The sequence below is a fragment of the Enhydra lutris genome, unplaced genomic scaffold (genome assembly GCF_002288905.1).
Source record: "Enhydra lutris kenyoni isolate GAN:26980312 unplaced genomic scaffold, ASM228890v2 scaffoldscaffold45, whole genome shotgun sequence".
NCBI lineage: Eukaryota > Metazoa > Chordata > Mammalia > Carnivora > Mustelidae > Enhydra > Enhydra lutris.
The window spans coordinates 55,088-70,744 of NW_019154129.1; the positions used below are offsets into that span (position 1 = coordinate 55,088).

At 43.1% G+C, this 15,657-nt stretch overlaps 1 protein-coding gene across 1 annotated transcript in view; it reads right to left on the bottom strand.

The window, feature by feature from the left end:
• Positions 1 to 4,755: 4,755 nt before the first annotated feature.
• Positions 4,756 to 15,657, bottom strand: part of LOC111156117 (acyl-CoA synthetase medium chain family member 1) — a 44,986-nt gene continuing 34,084 nt past the window's right edge. Inside the window, exons 10-13 of the mRNA XM_022516746.1 lie at positions 9,251 to 9,378; positions 8,072 to 8,171; positions 6,388 to 6,507; positions 4,756 to 4,939 (exon numbers count right to left, since the gene is read on the bottom strand). Coding sequence (XP_022372454.1) covers positions 4,853 to 4,939; positions 6,388 to 6,507; positions 8,072 to 8,171; positions 9,251 to 9,378 — 435 coding nt within the window. The 3' untranslated portion in view covers positions 4,756 to 4,852. The remainder of the gene's footprint in view (positions 4,940 to 6,387; positions 6,508 to 8,071; positions 8,172 to 9,250; positions 9,379 to 15,657) is intronic.

Sequence of the window (15,657 nt, forward strand, 5' to 3'; positions counted from 1 at the left end):
TGTGAGGTTTAGTATCTCCAAAAAGCCAATGGAAGGAATTCATGTTCCTATTTCTTAGTACTATAATTAAATCAGGCAATAACAACTATAAAATTTAACTTTTTAAAGAGAGAAAATATTAAAGAATGTATTTATTTATTTGAAAGAGAGAGGGTGAAGGGCAGAGGGAGACTGAGCAGCAGACTGCCAGCTGAGCAGGGAGCCCAATCAGGGCTCAATCCCAGGACCCTAGGATCATGACCCAAGCCTAAGGCAGACACTTAACTGCCTGAACCACCCAGGTGCCCAGGAATTCTAAAAGAATACGAAATTCCTGGATATGAACACCAAGGCAAAGAACACATCATTTTACAAAAACTACATTTAAAGGAGTACAGAGTAAAAGATACTAACAGTGCAATTTATACTAATTCACACCAAGCTTGAATTTTGTGCAAACACACCTCTCTAGAAAGGAGATCCTGAAATCTAGAACATTTTCCTCTTCAGCCCTCACAGCTGAGGTCAGGAAAATGTGTGCTGGTGGGAAAAGTGCACTGTCTTTGAATAGCCACTGTCTGAAAGAGAGCAGTAGCTGTCAGCACAAGGTTGATCATGGGTATCAAATGCACAAAAGACAGAGGCCATCTTATCAGGAATGTAAAACATGCCCAGTTGTGGGCACTCAGTACATCTGGCAGCTGTCTGGATGCTGTTAGAAGTAGCTGACTCGTAACTAGATGACAGCCAGTGGGGCAAAAAACACCAGGCTCTCAGACAGTGGCCATGAGCAGGTGGAGGTGGGAAATGAAAGACGACCAGTTCATTTAGGCAAGAGTTCAGAGATGGGGTAGGGTGAGAAAGGTGAACTGATCCATGAGATGCAGCCTAGGTGGAGGGGAATAATTCCAATCAAGATGACCAAGAAATTTCCTCTTCTGAAGACACAAATGAAACAGAATGAAGTCTATTTTGACTAGAGGTCATCGTGTGGGATGAGTCTGCCTCAATACAAGGGTCCTTCCTGACTACTGACACTTCCAGACCCCTCTTTCATAATCTGGTGCAAGCAGATCTAAAGAAGTCTACTTATTTCCAGGGGTGTTCCCTAACTGTTGTCTGACTCTCTCTCTCTCCTGGGGGTACAGGTTTTACTTTTTCATGGGCACCCAAGTAGTTCAGTCAGTTAAGTGACCAAGTCTTGGTTTGGATCAAGTCATGATCTCATGGTCCTGAGGTAGAGCCCCTCTTTGGGCTCTGGGCTCACTGCACAGCTGGTTTGGGATTCTCTCTTTCCCACCCTCTCTGCTCTTCCCCCTACACCTGTACCCTTTTTCTCTATTGCTCAAATAAATAATATCCCCCCCCCCCAAAAAAAAAATAAGAAGGAGGAAGACACCACTGAAGTGTCATGTTTACTCACATTTGGGTTTGGGGAACTGGGACACGGGAGCAAGAGGAACCAGAAGAGCAGCCTTTGCAGCATCATGTCCTCGTCCTTTTAAGGGGCACTGTGGCCCCAGGGAGGAGGTGGAGATGGTTGGGGGGCAGGGGAGGGAGGAGTGGGGGGGCTAGGGAAGGGTGGGGAGGGGACAGGGTGGTAATTAGGGATGGGAATAGGGAGGAAATAGAGGGTAGGATGGGGAAGTGTTAGGAGAAGAAGGGGTCAGGGACAGTGTCAGAGTGAGAATAAGTACTTGAGGGGAAGGAGCACGGTTCAGAAAGGTTAGGAGGTCAGCAGGTTAGTAAAGCATGAGGTCAGCAGGACACATTAGCAGGTAAAGTGAACTCTCAGGAGCAGTTGGTGTGGAGAATCCATCTTCCACCAAGCCTTCCCGGGTTTGAACGTTTCCTTAGCAACCTAGAACCTTTCTAATCGCTCCACCAATCAGCTGCCTTTGCCCCTAGTAGCTCAACATGGATGCCACAGGTGACCTCGTTGATACAAAGCCCTTTCCCACCTGATACCCCACCATGTGCCATCCCAACGACAGGTCCTCTTTGGAACTTTGACCATCCTTCTTGTTTGCTCCCTCCAACCCAGGTCCCTGTTCCCTCTTCTGGGCGCACTCTCCTTCCTTTCCAAACTCCCATCCGAGAGCCAGGGGCTGAACAATCTAGAAAGCAAAGGAGGACCAAACTGCAACAACAGTGAAATACACAACCAGAGTAGGAGTTTCCAGCCCTCTCCCAGCAACTCAATGCAGACAGAACATCCACAAGATATCGATCTTGATGGCAAACCATCTGAATCCCACAGCTGTCTCCATACATCTGTCCATATCCATATCCACTGTGGAGGACGCACAGATTTTAGGCACATAGGAGACCGTTACAAAAACGCTCCCGATTTGCTTTGGCCATAAGGGAAATTTCAATTTTTTTTCAGACGCATGAAATCACAGACAACAACAGAGCATGTTGTGGTAACATAATGTGCTAGAAATCACTGATTAAAAGCTAACTAGAAATTCACGTATGTTTAGAAATTGAGAAGTACCTCTATCAATGAAACAGGAGTAAAGAAAAAGAAAAGAAAAAGAGCAACATTGGAACTGAATGATATGAGCATGATACAGTTGTAATCAAGTATGTCTTCTGGGCTGGAATATCCTCCAGTATTAGTATGAGAAGACTGCATGGTCTCAAAATCATCCCTAATTGGCCGAGACATTTGAACAGAGTAGATCTGTCACTTCTCTTTTGTGACCCTCCTACCCACTAGCTTCAGCTTTACATGATGAAGCTCAGAGGGAAACAATCCAATCGGACTCTCATGGCATCTCCTAGGACCTCCAGGAATGAGAGCATTTTAAGAGAAGACTTTCACCAGCTTCTTCTCTGGGGGATGCAGGACAACACCCAGAGAGTTGGCAGCTCCAGATGTGCTGGGTGGGGACAGCCAAGCATGTGGGCAGCGCCAGAGGCCCAGGAGACTAGACAAACCCCATGTTATCCTCTCTACTGGGCCCTGTTCTGAGCTGAACTTCCTAAACAGTGTCTCCCTAGGACTCACACAATGTTTCCTCAACTCCTTTAGGCCCAAGGCAGCTGAAAATCAGTGCTCTACAAACCACCACTTTATTATTATGTAAATTGCTTTTAAATAGGAACCATTCTAGCACTGCTAAAATAGAACAATAGCTTTTTTTTCTTATTAACATATAATGTATTTTTTGTTTCAGGGGTAGAGGTCTGTGATTCATCAGTCTTACACAATTCAAGCACTCACCATAGCACATACCCCCCAACAATGTCCATCCCCCAGACACCCCATCCCTCCCACCTCCCCTCCACTCCAGCCACCCTCACTTAGGAGAACATCTTTACCATAAAGATAAAGAAACCATAAAAAACAAGCCAACAACAAGGATAACAAAACAATAGTGTTAAATTCGGTTTAGATGCTGCTGTCCACCTCAAGAGCCCCAGAGTTGGGCTGTCCTGGTTGTAGAAGGAGAGACCAGCTATGGAAGGGGTGTGTCAGACTAGCCCAAAAGTGAACAGGAGAGAGGCCCAGCCTATAAGGCGGACCAGGGAATTCCATGAACGATGGCCAGAGTCACCTTGACTAGAACTGGAACTGGGAGCAGGGAAAGAAGCAGGGAACAGAGTTTGGGGGCCTCGAACAGGTGAGATCAGTCATGGAGTTGAGGATATTTCCCCAAAGCCAGTGTCAGCCTCCCATCTACGAAACCCTTTGTAGCCCCTGGAGACAAACCAGGAATCTAGAGTTTGAGATCCAGCCGTCCTGCTTACCAGGTGTGTGACCCTGAGCTATTTTCCTTCAGTGAACGGGGAGTGTCCAAGCCTGTGTCCATAACTGTGCGACAGGCAAGAGGAAGCCACATGTTGAGCACATATAGACATTGGCGTCATCATCTCCATGGGCCAAGAGTCTTTCCAGATCCAGTGTCTCACATCTCACAGTTATTAAAGGCAGCCCAGGTGACAACCACAGTCCCCTCCTGTTTCAAGCCTGTGCTAAGCCCTGCCCTTTGCAAACATCACCTCTCAGGCTCCAGATGGCAGGAGCACCACATGAACTGTGGGAGAGCTCTGGGCCCCTGGCTAGACTGAGGGATTCCTGGGCCCTGGGGAGGGTGAGCGAGTGAGGGATCCTACAGGGCTGGGGAACTCTGTTCCTTGGAACATTGGGATTTGGGCAACTGTGGAGGGGGTTGGAGGCGTCTTACAGGATTCCTGGGTCCCCACAGGGCAGATGCCTCCCACAGCTCTGCTGGAGCTGGCGGGGGTCTGGAAGCAGCAGCAGCAGCAGATCAATGGGATGCTGGATGGAGCTGGGAAGAATGGTCTGGCAGGTAAGTGGAATCACCAGGCTGGGCTGCCCTTGGCCTCTTCCTCCTTCCCCAGCCACCTCACTACCTCTGACCCTGACCTCACCCTCCAGCAGGGCGTGGGCAAGCCAGGCAGAGGTGGACACCCAATGCCAAGGAAGGGTCCCTCCCCAGACCTCTGTGTCCTGGTTGTTGAACAGACAGAAGGAGTCGCCCAGGTCCCTGGAACAAGGAGGGAGAATGTGGCCCTAGAGTCCTCTCTGATGGGGTCTGGGGAGAATCCTGGAGGGACAGAATTTAGCACCAGTTCATTTACAAAGTAAAAGCACAAGTGCCCCTTGGATGCTAATGTCAGTTTATTACCCCGGGCACATTCTGAGTGCTCACTGGTGGACTTGGAAACAAGAGACTAACTGATACTAATTTAAAAGAGCAAAAATGCTGGAATGTGGGCACCCCTGATGCTCTTACAAATCAATCTCAATCACTCCCTTCCTTATCCTCCCCACAGTGGGGAAACCGAGGCACCAGGGATTTGGTGAAGATGGCTCAGTGGTTTCTGAGAGTTTTGCTGATTACATCTGACCATACTCCTTTTTCCGAAGTTCACTTCTTTTAATCTTGCCATTGATGGTTTTGGGCAGCTCTGAGACAAACTCCACCTGGTCAAGGATAAAGCAAACCCACCCTGAGTTAGTCCTGCTGTCATTTCCTACCAATATCCCACGCCCCTCCTCTGACCCTGCATAGTCCCCCAGATGGACTGGCACCATGTTGTGGCCCCAAGAGGCTCCACCAAGAATGTCAGGCTGTCCTCTGACTCAGGAAGTTGGATGTAGTCCTGTAATGAGCTCTGACCAGTGAGATGTGCGAGGGAGTGAGACATGCTGCCTCGAACAGAACACCTGGGACTGAGTCTGGCTCCCCCTCCATCCATCTCATATAATAGCACCTGGCGGTTATCTATGGTGGGGGCTCTTTTATCCTGGTCCCACGAAGACCATGTGGACATGTGGCAGGTGCTAGAAACATACTTCCCTAGTAGAAGCCGCTAAGACACAGTAACATCTGGCCCTTCCTAACTGGCACGCATCCTCCTGTCTTCTCTCTATGTGGCAGCACAGCCTTACAGGTGAAGCATGAACTCTGTTGTCTGAGACACATGCTTTGACTTCCAGCTCTGCCCATTTCTTCACTCCAACCTCAGGCAATTTACTGCAAGTCTGTGAGCCTCCATCTCCACTCTATAAGGTGGATGGTTATACCATCTCAGGTTTGGGGGAATTAAATGAAATAATAATACATGTAAAGTTTGAGTCCAGAGCCTGGCACACACATTAAGAGTTCAATAAATATTACCTGTCTACCTTTATGTTTGGAAGGTAAACATCCAGAAAACACAGCAACATATTAGTACAAAGGAAGGACATGTTAAATTTTTGGCCCATGTGTCCTTTCAAACGTTGTTTTTCAACAAGTCAGATAACATGCATACTTATTCACAGCCTGCTTTTTTCTCTTAATAAGATATTTTTGTGATGTTTTATATTACAAATAAAAAATCTTTGTCATCTTTTTAAATTATAGGACAGCATTAAGCACCATGAATAATTTAATCATTTCTCTATTGTTGGACATTTTCATGGTTTGCACATGGCACTGAAAACAAAACAGAAAGAGTAAAAACTCTCAGAATGTATTTTATGCTACAATAAATATTATTTTGCTAACTTTGGTTTGTTGTATATCTATATATGTATTGGGCTTCAATTTAGAATACATTTCTTACCACAAATAATGTTTTTTATAAGTGTGGCAATTGTTAACTTGAATGTCTTTTTCAAATTGTGAAAGATTACAAATAACCTTCTTGGATATTTCTAGGTTCTTGTCTGATTTTTCTTCTGTGGGTTGACTTGCCAGCCTTTTTTTTTTCTGACACAGAATAGAGGTTTCTCTGATCTCCCCTAAACCCTTAAGTTGAATGCTTCTTTGGTAGAGAAAAATGCTCATTCCATGGCCTACATAAGGCTCACCTGAGGAGATCTGGGGCAGCAAAGCCCTGGGCCCACTGGAGGGGACCAGATCCTATCCCTCTGTCCTTACTCACCTTCCTGGGATACTTATACGGGGCTGTAACTGACTTCACATGCTGCTGAAGCTCCTTGATGAGCTGATCCCGGTCGTGGGAAAGGAATTCTGGGGTCAGGACAATAAATGCCTTCACCACCTGCAGTGCAGAACCAGAGTGGAGGCTCAGGGTGGGCGGCAACCAAGTGTATAGTCTAAAAAGTAAATGTTTATTAAGTAAATGGAAAAACAAGTTGACAGTTGAGCCTCTGAAAGAATAGGAACAGTTTCCACACTTCCAATTTCTACTCTTTTCCTGGAAAATTACTTCACCTGTCTTACACTCCATGTCCTTCTCTGTGATGTGGGGACAGCACAGCTTCATTCCTCAGGGCATGGATGCCAAGATTCACTGAGATCCGTCATATAAACCATGAAGCTAGTTTAAACTGATTTTTATTCCCATCATTGTCATCAGCATTTTTTCTTAAAGACTGAACTTATTTTTCTAAACATTATGCTAAATAAAGTTCATATTTATTTTTAAAAAGAGATCTTATTTATTCATTTGAGAGAGAGTGAGCACAACTCCTGGGCAGAGGCAGGGGGAAAGGGAGAAGCAGGCTCCCCGCTGAGCAGGGAACCCGATTCGGGGCTCGATCCCAGGACCCTGAGATCATGATGCGAGTTAAAGGCAGATGCTTAACTGACTGAGCCACCCAGGTACGCCTATCATCACCATTTTCACTATTACTGTAGATAGAGTTCTGTGGGCATTCAATATATGGTGGTGATTAACTCTGTTGATATTATTTATGTCGCTATTACAGGGCACAGGGCCTTGTACACAGTAGGTGCTCAGCACACAGTGAATCAACGAATGCACGCTCTGGAGCCAGGCTGCTCAGGTTCCCATTCTGGCTCCACCACTTTAGAGCTTTGTGATCAGGCAACTTATTTAATCTCCTTATGCTTGTTACTGTCTCTGTAAAAGAGGGTCTCAGAGTCCTTAATTAATGGGGTTGCAGTGAGCGGGAAATGAGCCGGCAGGCAGGAAGGGTACAGTAACTAGGACATGGGCAGCAGCAGCCCAAACAGGAAAAAATATACAGTGGAAAAGAGACAGTCTCTTCAATAAATGGTGCTGGGAAAACTGGACAGCTATATGTAGAGAAATGAAACTCGACCATTCTCTTACACCGTACACAAAGATAAACTCAAAATGGATAAAAGACCTCAACGTGAGACAGGAATCCATCAGAATCCTAGAGGAGAACATAGGCAGTAACCTCTTCGATATCAGCCACAGCAACTTCTTTCAAGATATGTCTCCAAAGACAAAGGAAACAAAAGTGAAAATGAACTTTTGGGACTTCATCAAGATCAAAAGCTTCTGCACAGCAAAGTCAACAGTCAACAAAACAAAGAGGCAACCCAGCAGCAAGCCACATTCACAAGCATCAAGATCAAAAGCTTCTGCACAGCAAAGTCAACAGTCAACAAAACAAAGAGGCAACCCAGCAGCAAGCCACATTCACAAGCATCATTATCCCTCACACACAAGGAAGGCCACAGTGCCCTCTGCTGACCACACGGTGTAAATGCGCATACATGTTCCCTGGGCCTCCCTCCACACTAGGTCCCTGGCAGGGGAGACAGGAATCTTCCCCTGCACCTGCCTTACTGCCCACACACTGACACAACGACCTCTGTGTCCTCCTTACCTCCCTTCGAATCGGGTCCGGGCTGCTCACCACAGCTGATTCAGCCACCGCCGGATGTTCGCTCAGGGCGTTCTCCACCTCCGAGGGCCCGATGCGGTTCCTGAAGGATCAATGGCTCTTGCTTGGTTTCTGAGCAGCTGCCGGGGTCAGGAGACCCAGGCCCTCAGGTCTCATGTTTTGGAGGGTCACATCTACCTCTGCTCTGCAGGGAAACTGTCACAGGGAGCCAGATACCTGTGACCTGGCTCTGTCATGGGCCCCAAACATGAAGAATGTGCACTCCGTGCTGAGAAATACAACACTCACATGCTCCCCAGAGTTCCTCACCTCACTGTCTCTGCTCAGGGAGGAGGGTGAATATTTAGCCCTCCCCAAGCTCTGGGCCTTGACTCTAGCAGCTTCCCTTGGCCTGAAACCTAATGGAACTCTCAACCTTCATCTTAAATATTCATGCAAATTCTGCATACTCTCCCCCTTAGATTAGCAGGTTTCAGAAATTTAAAAAGTAAACAATTTCCTCAATTTCCCTGAAATATTCCCTGAAATATCCAAGAGAACTTGTTACTCTGGTATAATGTGTCATTTTTTTTCTTTCTTTCCAAATCACTTAAGGTTTAGGGACAAATGACCTGGAGGCAGACAACTTTGGTAAGTCTGGGCTGTATCCAGCACTCTTTGAGGAACTTTCTTGACTAGTCAGTAACTCAGTTCCCACATCTGTAAAAAAAGCACAACTGTATCTACCTTCTAGCATTGAGAGGTGGGTTATATGAGGCACTATAGAGTGTGATTCCTCATATTAAGTGCTCCAAAAAGGTTTTCATTGTCATTTATTATTAAAATTTTCAGTGACATGTTACATCCCATTAGAGGAGTCACAGAGGAAGCTTCCTCAACCCATAAGGGCTTAAGTAAAGTCTTCCTTCCAAATTCTTTAAATTGCATAATGTCTTATTATAGTTCCCCTTTGCAGACCTTCTTGAACTACATTTTGATAGACTTTTCTGGATGCAGGACTTGGGGGAGGTGTACTAATATCCCCAGAAAAGGGCCCCATAGACAAAGCTCTGTTCAGAGTTAGCCTGAGGGTACTGTCACCAAGCTTGGATGAATGTCAAACAAGCTAGAACCCATGAGGCAGTGAGGGTGATGTCTCTGGCTCAGGTCAGTCATACCTACCCAGAGGCATTGATGATGTCATCGTTCCTCCCCAGGAACCAGAAGTAGCCCTCTTCATCCATAGTTGCTCTGTCTCCAGTGTTGTAAAAGTCCCCACACTCCACTTCAGCTGTCTTTGCTGGGTTGTTCTGCAAAGACAACAAAACTCCTTTGTTGAAGGCAATGAGTTTAGAGATGATGAGCCACAACCTGGTGCTCAGATCTGAGTCTGGATCCTGCTCCTTGCTCTACCTGCTACCTGGGCAAGTTTTGTAATCTCCTTGAGTCTACTTTCATTATATCCAAGTACTGAATGAACACTACTTCTCAAGTAGAGGACAGTACTGAGCCAATTTTAAGGATAATTTTTAAAAGTAACAATTCTCTTTTGTGTGGCACTCTCGTAGAAAAAATTTCCCACTAGAACATGGATGCTGTGTTTTATTTATTGTTCTCAGCTTAGCACTCACACAGTGCCTAGACAAATGAGAGGTGTCAATAAACTTTTGTTAAATGAAATGAATGTAATTCCTTCCCAAAATACTATCTCATCTGTTCCTCCCAGAAAACCTATAAGGCTTTTATTTTTCCAATTAAATGGTTTATTTTAAGATCGTTATATATTTGCAGGGTGCCTGCGTGGCTCAGTTGGCTGGGCAGATGACTCTTGATTTCGGCTTTTATTTTTCCAATTAAATGGTTTATTTTAAGATCGTTATATATTTGCAGGGTGCCTGCGTGGCTCATTTGGCTGGGCAGATGACTTTTTTTTTTTTTTAAGCTTTTATTTTTATTTATTTGACAGACAGAGACCATAAGTAGGCAGAGAGGCAGGCAGAGAAGGGGAGGAAGCAGGCGCCCTGCTGAGCAGAGAGCCTGATGTGGGGCTCGATTCCAGGACCCTGGGATCATGACCTGAGCCGAAGGCAAAGGCTTTAACCCACTGAGCCACCCAGGCGCCCCTGGGCAGATGACTCTTGATTTCGGCTCAGGGTCATAATCTCAGGGTCCTGAGACTGAGCCCTGCATAGAGCTCTACACTCAGTGTGAAGCCTGCTTGAGATTCTCTGTCTCCCTCAGCCTCTTCCCCAACTGATGCACATACTCATGCATGCATGTTCTCTCTCTCTCAAATAAATTAATCTTTTTTAAAAAGATAATTATATATTTGCATGCAGTTATAAGAAATAGCACAGAGAGATTCTTGGGCCATTTACTCAGTTTTCCTCAACCGTAGCATCCTGCAAAACTACAGCTCAGTATCACAACCAGGATATTGACCAATCCCACTCAGATCTCCCAGCAGTTTACCTGTGCTTTTCTGTGTTTGGGTGTGTTTAGTAATATGCAATTTTATCAAATGTGCAGGTTTGTATATCCACCACTAGAGTGAAGATACAGAAGACTCCCTTCATCCTGAGGATCTCCTCTCTTGTTCTTTTGTATCCACACCCATCTCCCTCCTCAGTCCCTCCCACCTCCCTCCAAACCCCTAAGCCCTTGGCAGTGGACTGATCTATTCCCTAGTTTTATAATTTTGTCACTTTAAGAATGTTACATAAATGGAATCCTATAGTATGTTACCTTTTGGAACTAGCTCTGCTTTCATTTTTTTCACTCAGTGTAATTTCCTGGAAATTCATCCAGTATCTTATGTTCATCAATACTTTGATCTTATTTATTACTAAATGGTAGTTTGTGTTATGGATGAACCACAGTTTGGGTGTCAACCCATTGAAGGGCATCTGGGTTGTTTCCAGCTTGGGCCATTGTGAATAAAGCTGCCCTCAACATTTATGTGCAGGTTTTATGTGAGGCTAGATTTTCATAACTCATAACAAAAGAAATAAGTGCTTAGAGAAGCCCGATATCTTCTTCAAAGTCACTGAGCTGTCAGAGGTAGGGTCGGTATTTGAATTTAATTCTTGCTCCACAGCCTATGCACTTGACCACTAAGCAATGTGTTGAGATCATCCCTGTCATGAAACACGAAATGATTTTAAGAGGTTCCAGGGAAAAAAAATTAAAAAACATTGAATGACATCCCATTTTAGGTTCCCTTCCCATTGTTCTGATTGTATTAACGAGATGCTCTGACGTTTTTAAAATCTCTGGAACTACCAAGAGTGAGTTTCGGGATTAGAGCTTTTAGTGGAAACAGGGTTTTGTTAGAATGAAAGAAAAGTTGTTTTTTTTTTTTTTTGCATTATAGTTATGGTTATAATTGCCTTCTGTTTTTTGGCAAATAATACTGTTTTCCATTTGTGATACCAAATAAACTTTTTAAAAAACAGATATTTTGAAGCAAAATATTGATTATTGTGTGCATCTGTTCTAACCTATCTGGGGCGCTGCCTGAGGGACAGGTGCAAGGTACTGATTTTATGTAACTCAGAAAATAAAGCAGCAGGCACTGGTCATAGAAGTTACCAGGCAAACTACAAAAGTGAAGACACCTGAGGTAAGAGATTATGGGTGGAGATATACAATAGACCATCAAGGTCTGGGGGAGATGCTGGGTGAGTTTTGTTTTTTTTTTTGTTTGTTTTTTTGAATTTCAGATGTTCAAGACAGGTATGTACATGGGGAAATTAAGATAGCCATGAACATTCCCCGGGCAAGAAGCATGCTCAGCAAAGTCCTGAGAAGACCTTAAGCTTTCATCTCAGGCTGATCCCTAGGCTCAGAGCAAGTTCAGCTAAGAGGTGAAGGCGTGTCCCAGCACAGAACCCATCTGCACAGTGGTTGTCCTCTCTCTTTTTTGGTTGGTGACATTTTTCTTTGTTCATTTGAGTTCCTGCCACTCAAGGACATCTCTGTCAAAACATTAACTAAACATGAGCTAACAGATCAGAGACCTCAGTGATCACACATGACAAACAATAGACTTTAAAGAATTTGCAAAAGTACCACAACAAAAGACTACTATAGCCTTCAACAGTCCAAAATCAAAAACAAAACAATGAAACCCCAGAAACCTCAACCTCTAGGGAAGTGGGAGAATCTGATTTCTAGAGTTCACTCATATGTGGAATTTAAGAACCAAAACAAATGAACGTTGGGCGGGGGGAACAAGAGGAAAACTAAGAAACGCACTCTTAACTGTAGAGAACAAAGTGATGGTTACCAGAGAGGTGGGACAGGGGGATGGGTGAAATAGGTGATGGGGATTAAAGAGTGTACTTGTTATGATGAGCACTGGGGTTGTGTATGTAAGCGATGAATCTCTAAATTTTATACCTGAGACTAATATTGTACTATATGTTGACTAGCTGGATTTATTTATTTATTTATTTATTTATTTATTATTATTATTTTTAAAGATATTATTTATTTATTTGAAACAGAGAGAGAGAGATCACAAGTATGCAGAGAGGCAGGCATAGAGAGAGAGGAGAAAGCAGGCTCCCCACTGAGCAGTGAGCCTGATGCGGGCCTCGATCCCAGGACCCTGAGATCATGACCTGAGCCAAAGGCAGAGGCTTAACCCACTGAGCCACCCAGGTGCCCGACTAGCTGGATTTAAATAAAAACTTGGAAGAAATAATAATAAGTCAAACATGTTAAATGTGATCAAAAACTAAGAGAAAAAAATGGACAAAGAACTAAAAGACGGGAAAAAATTATATATGGACAAAAGAAATTCAGAAAACCATTCTATTTAGAATAACATCAAAAAGAATATAATACTAAGAATAAATTTAGTCAAGAAAGTCAAAGAAAAATAAAAATTACTAGCAAAAGAAATGAAAGAAGGTATCAATAAATGGGAAGACATACTGTATTATTTGGAGACTTAATATTAAGATGACAGTACTACCCAAAGCCATCTACAGATTCAATGCACTCCCTATCAAAATCTCAGTGGTATAGAAATACTCATCCTAAAATTCATATGAAATCTTGAGGGATCCCAAACAGCCAAGACAACCTTTTAAAGGGAGAAGAAAGTTGAAGGCTTACACTTCTGATTTTTAAATTTACTGCAAAACTACAGTAATCAAAACAGTGTGATATTGAAATTAATAAAAAAGATGCATAATGATCAGAATAGAACAGAGAACCCAGGAAGAAACCTTCACATATATTGCCCATGAATTTTAGGCAAGAATGCTGAGACCATTCAGTGGGAAAAGTCAATCTTTTCAACAAATGGCACTGAGAAACTGGGATGTTCAGATGCAAATGAATACAGTTACCTTATATACAATATACACAAATTAACTCACGATGGATAAAAACTTAGACATAAGAGCTAAAATTCTGAAACTCTTAGAAGAAAACATAGGGGGAAGTCTTCATGATTTTGGATTTGACAATTATTTATTGACTATGACACCAAAAGCACAGGAAACAAAAGAAAAAGATAGATAAAATGTCAATTTTTAAAATTTTACTTGAAAGGACACTATCAAAAGAGTGAAGAGATAATGCACTGAATGGGAGAAAATATTTGCAAAGCATATACCTTATAAGGGGTTCATATCCAAAATATATAAAGAGCTCTTACAAATCAATAACAAAACAAACAACCCAATTCTAAAATTTTTTTTTAAATTTAAAAAAAAATTTGCCAAGGCAAAGGACTTGAATATACAATTCTCCAGAGAAGGTACTCGAATGGCCAATAAGCACATGAAAAGATGCTCAACATTAAGTCATTAAAGAGATGCAAATCAAAACCACAATGAGATACCACTTCACTCATGCTAGAATGACTATTATACACATAAACAACAAACCTGAAAATAACAATGATTAGCAAAATATGGAGAAATTGGAACACTTGTGCACTGCTGATAGAAATATAAAATGGTGCAGCCACTGTGGAAAACATTTTGGCAGTTCCTCAAAAAGTTAAATGTAGAATTACCATATGATGCAGCAATTCCATTTTCAGGTATACACCCAAAAGAAGTGAAAGCAGGAACTCAAACAGATAGTTGGACACAAGGGCTCATTGCAGCATTATTCACAGTAGCCAAAAGGTGGAAATAACCTCAATGTCTATTAAGAAATTGATGGAGGGCGCCTGGGTGGCTCAGTGGGTTAAGCTTCTGCCTTCAGCTCAGCTCATGGTCTCAGGGTCCTGGGACCGAGGCCCACATCGGGCTCTCTGCTCAGCAGGGAGCCTGCTTCCTGGTCTCTCTCTCTCTGCCTGCCTCTCTGCCTACTTGTGATCTCTCTCTCCCTCTGTCAAATAAATAAATAAAATCTTAAAATAAAAAGAAATTGATGGATATACAAAATATGGTACACACATACAATACCATTCAGCCTGAAAAAAATGACATTTGGTCACATTCTACAACATGGATGAACGTTGAAAACATGTGCTAGGTGAGATAAGCCAGACGCAAAAGGGCAAAAGTATAATTCCACTTGGTAGAGGTACCTAAAATAGGCAAATTCTTAAAGCCAAAAAGCATATTAAAGTTTACCAAATCCTGGGGATATGAGGAGGAGGGGGTAGTTATTGTTTAATGGGAAAAGAGTCTCCATTTGGAATGAAAAAAATTTCTGCAGATGCATGGTGGTAACTGCTGTACAGTGTTGTGGATTTACTCAGGGCCACTGAATTCTACACTTAAAAATGGTGAAAAGGGTAAATTTTATATTTTACCTCAGGAAAAGAAAAGAAAGGAAAACAAACAACTCTCAGTGGAGGAATGACAACATATCATAGTGAAGAGACCATGTGGAACAGGGTATATATATGTACATAGGTGCGGGCACAGGAGAGGACATCTGTGTAAAATAAAATATGTTCTTTCCAATTAAAAAAAATGCTGTTGCTCTGGACCATCCCAGTTTAATTTAACCAGAATCTCTGTGGTTGGATCCAAGAATTGATTTTTTTTTTAATCTCCTCAACTGATTCTAGCGTACAAGCAGTGTTGACAGCTACTGATATATATACATGTTACTCCGTTTATTTTTTCTTTTATCCAAGCCTAAAATTGTGCTACTGTGAAATAAACCTAGGGCCTGCATATTTGCTTTGGGGCAATAACATCATAAAAGGAGCAGCACCACCCACCCCTGGAGGCCACAGAATGAGGCCAACAATGACACCAATGACTGTTCCTATGGAGAAAGGAGATGGGTCTAAAGTCAATTTCAAGGTCTGTTCACTCTCCCCTGACCAGTTTTGGAAGCTCAGCATTTGTGTGGTCAAGAGGTTCAGGTTTCCTTAGAGCCTATTATAGCTTTATGTAATCCCTGGATTTCGTATGTAGAGTTTGAGAACCAAAAAGATGTTGATGTGATTCCTAGACCTGCCATTTACTTGACATGGGGAAGACATATAAAGCTTGTAATCTGCAGTTTCTTCCTCTATGAAATGGGAGCACCACTGTCCTCTCTGGAGGCGCAGCAAGGATAATAGATTTGTGCACACCCTGTTAGTAAGTGGGACTGTAGGATTT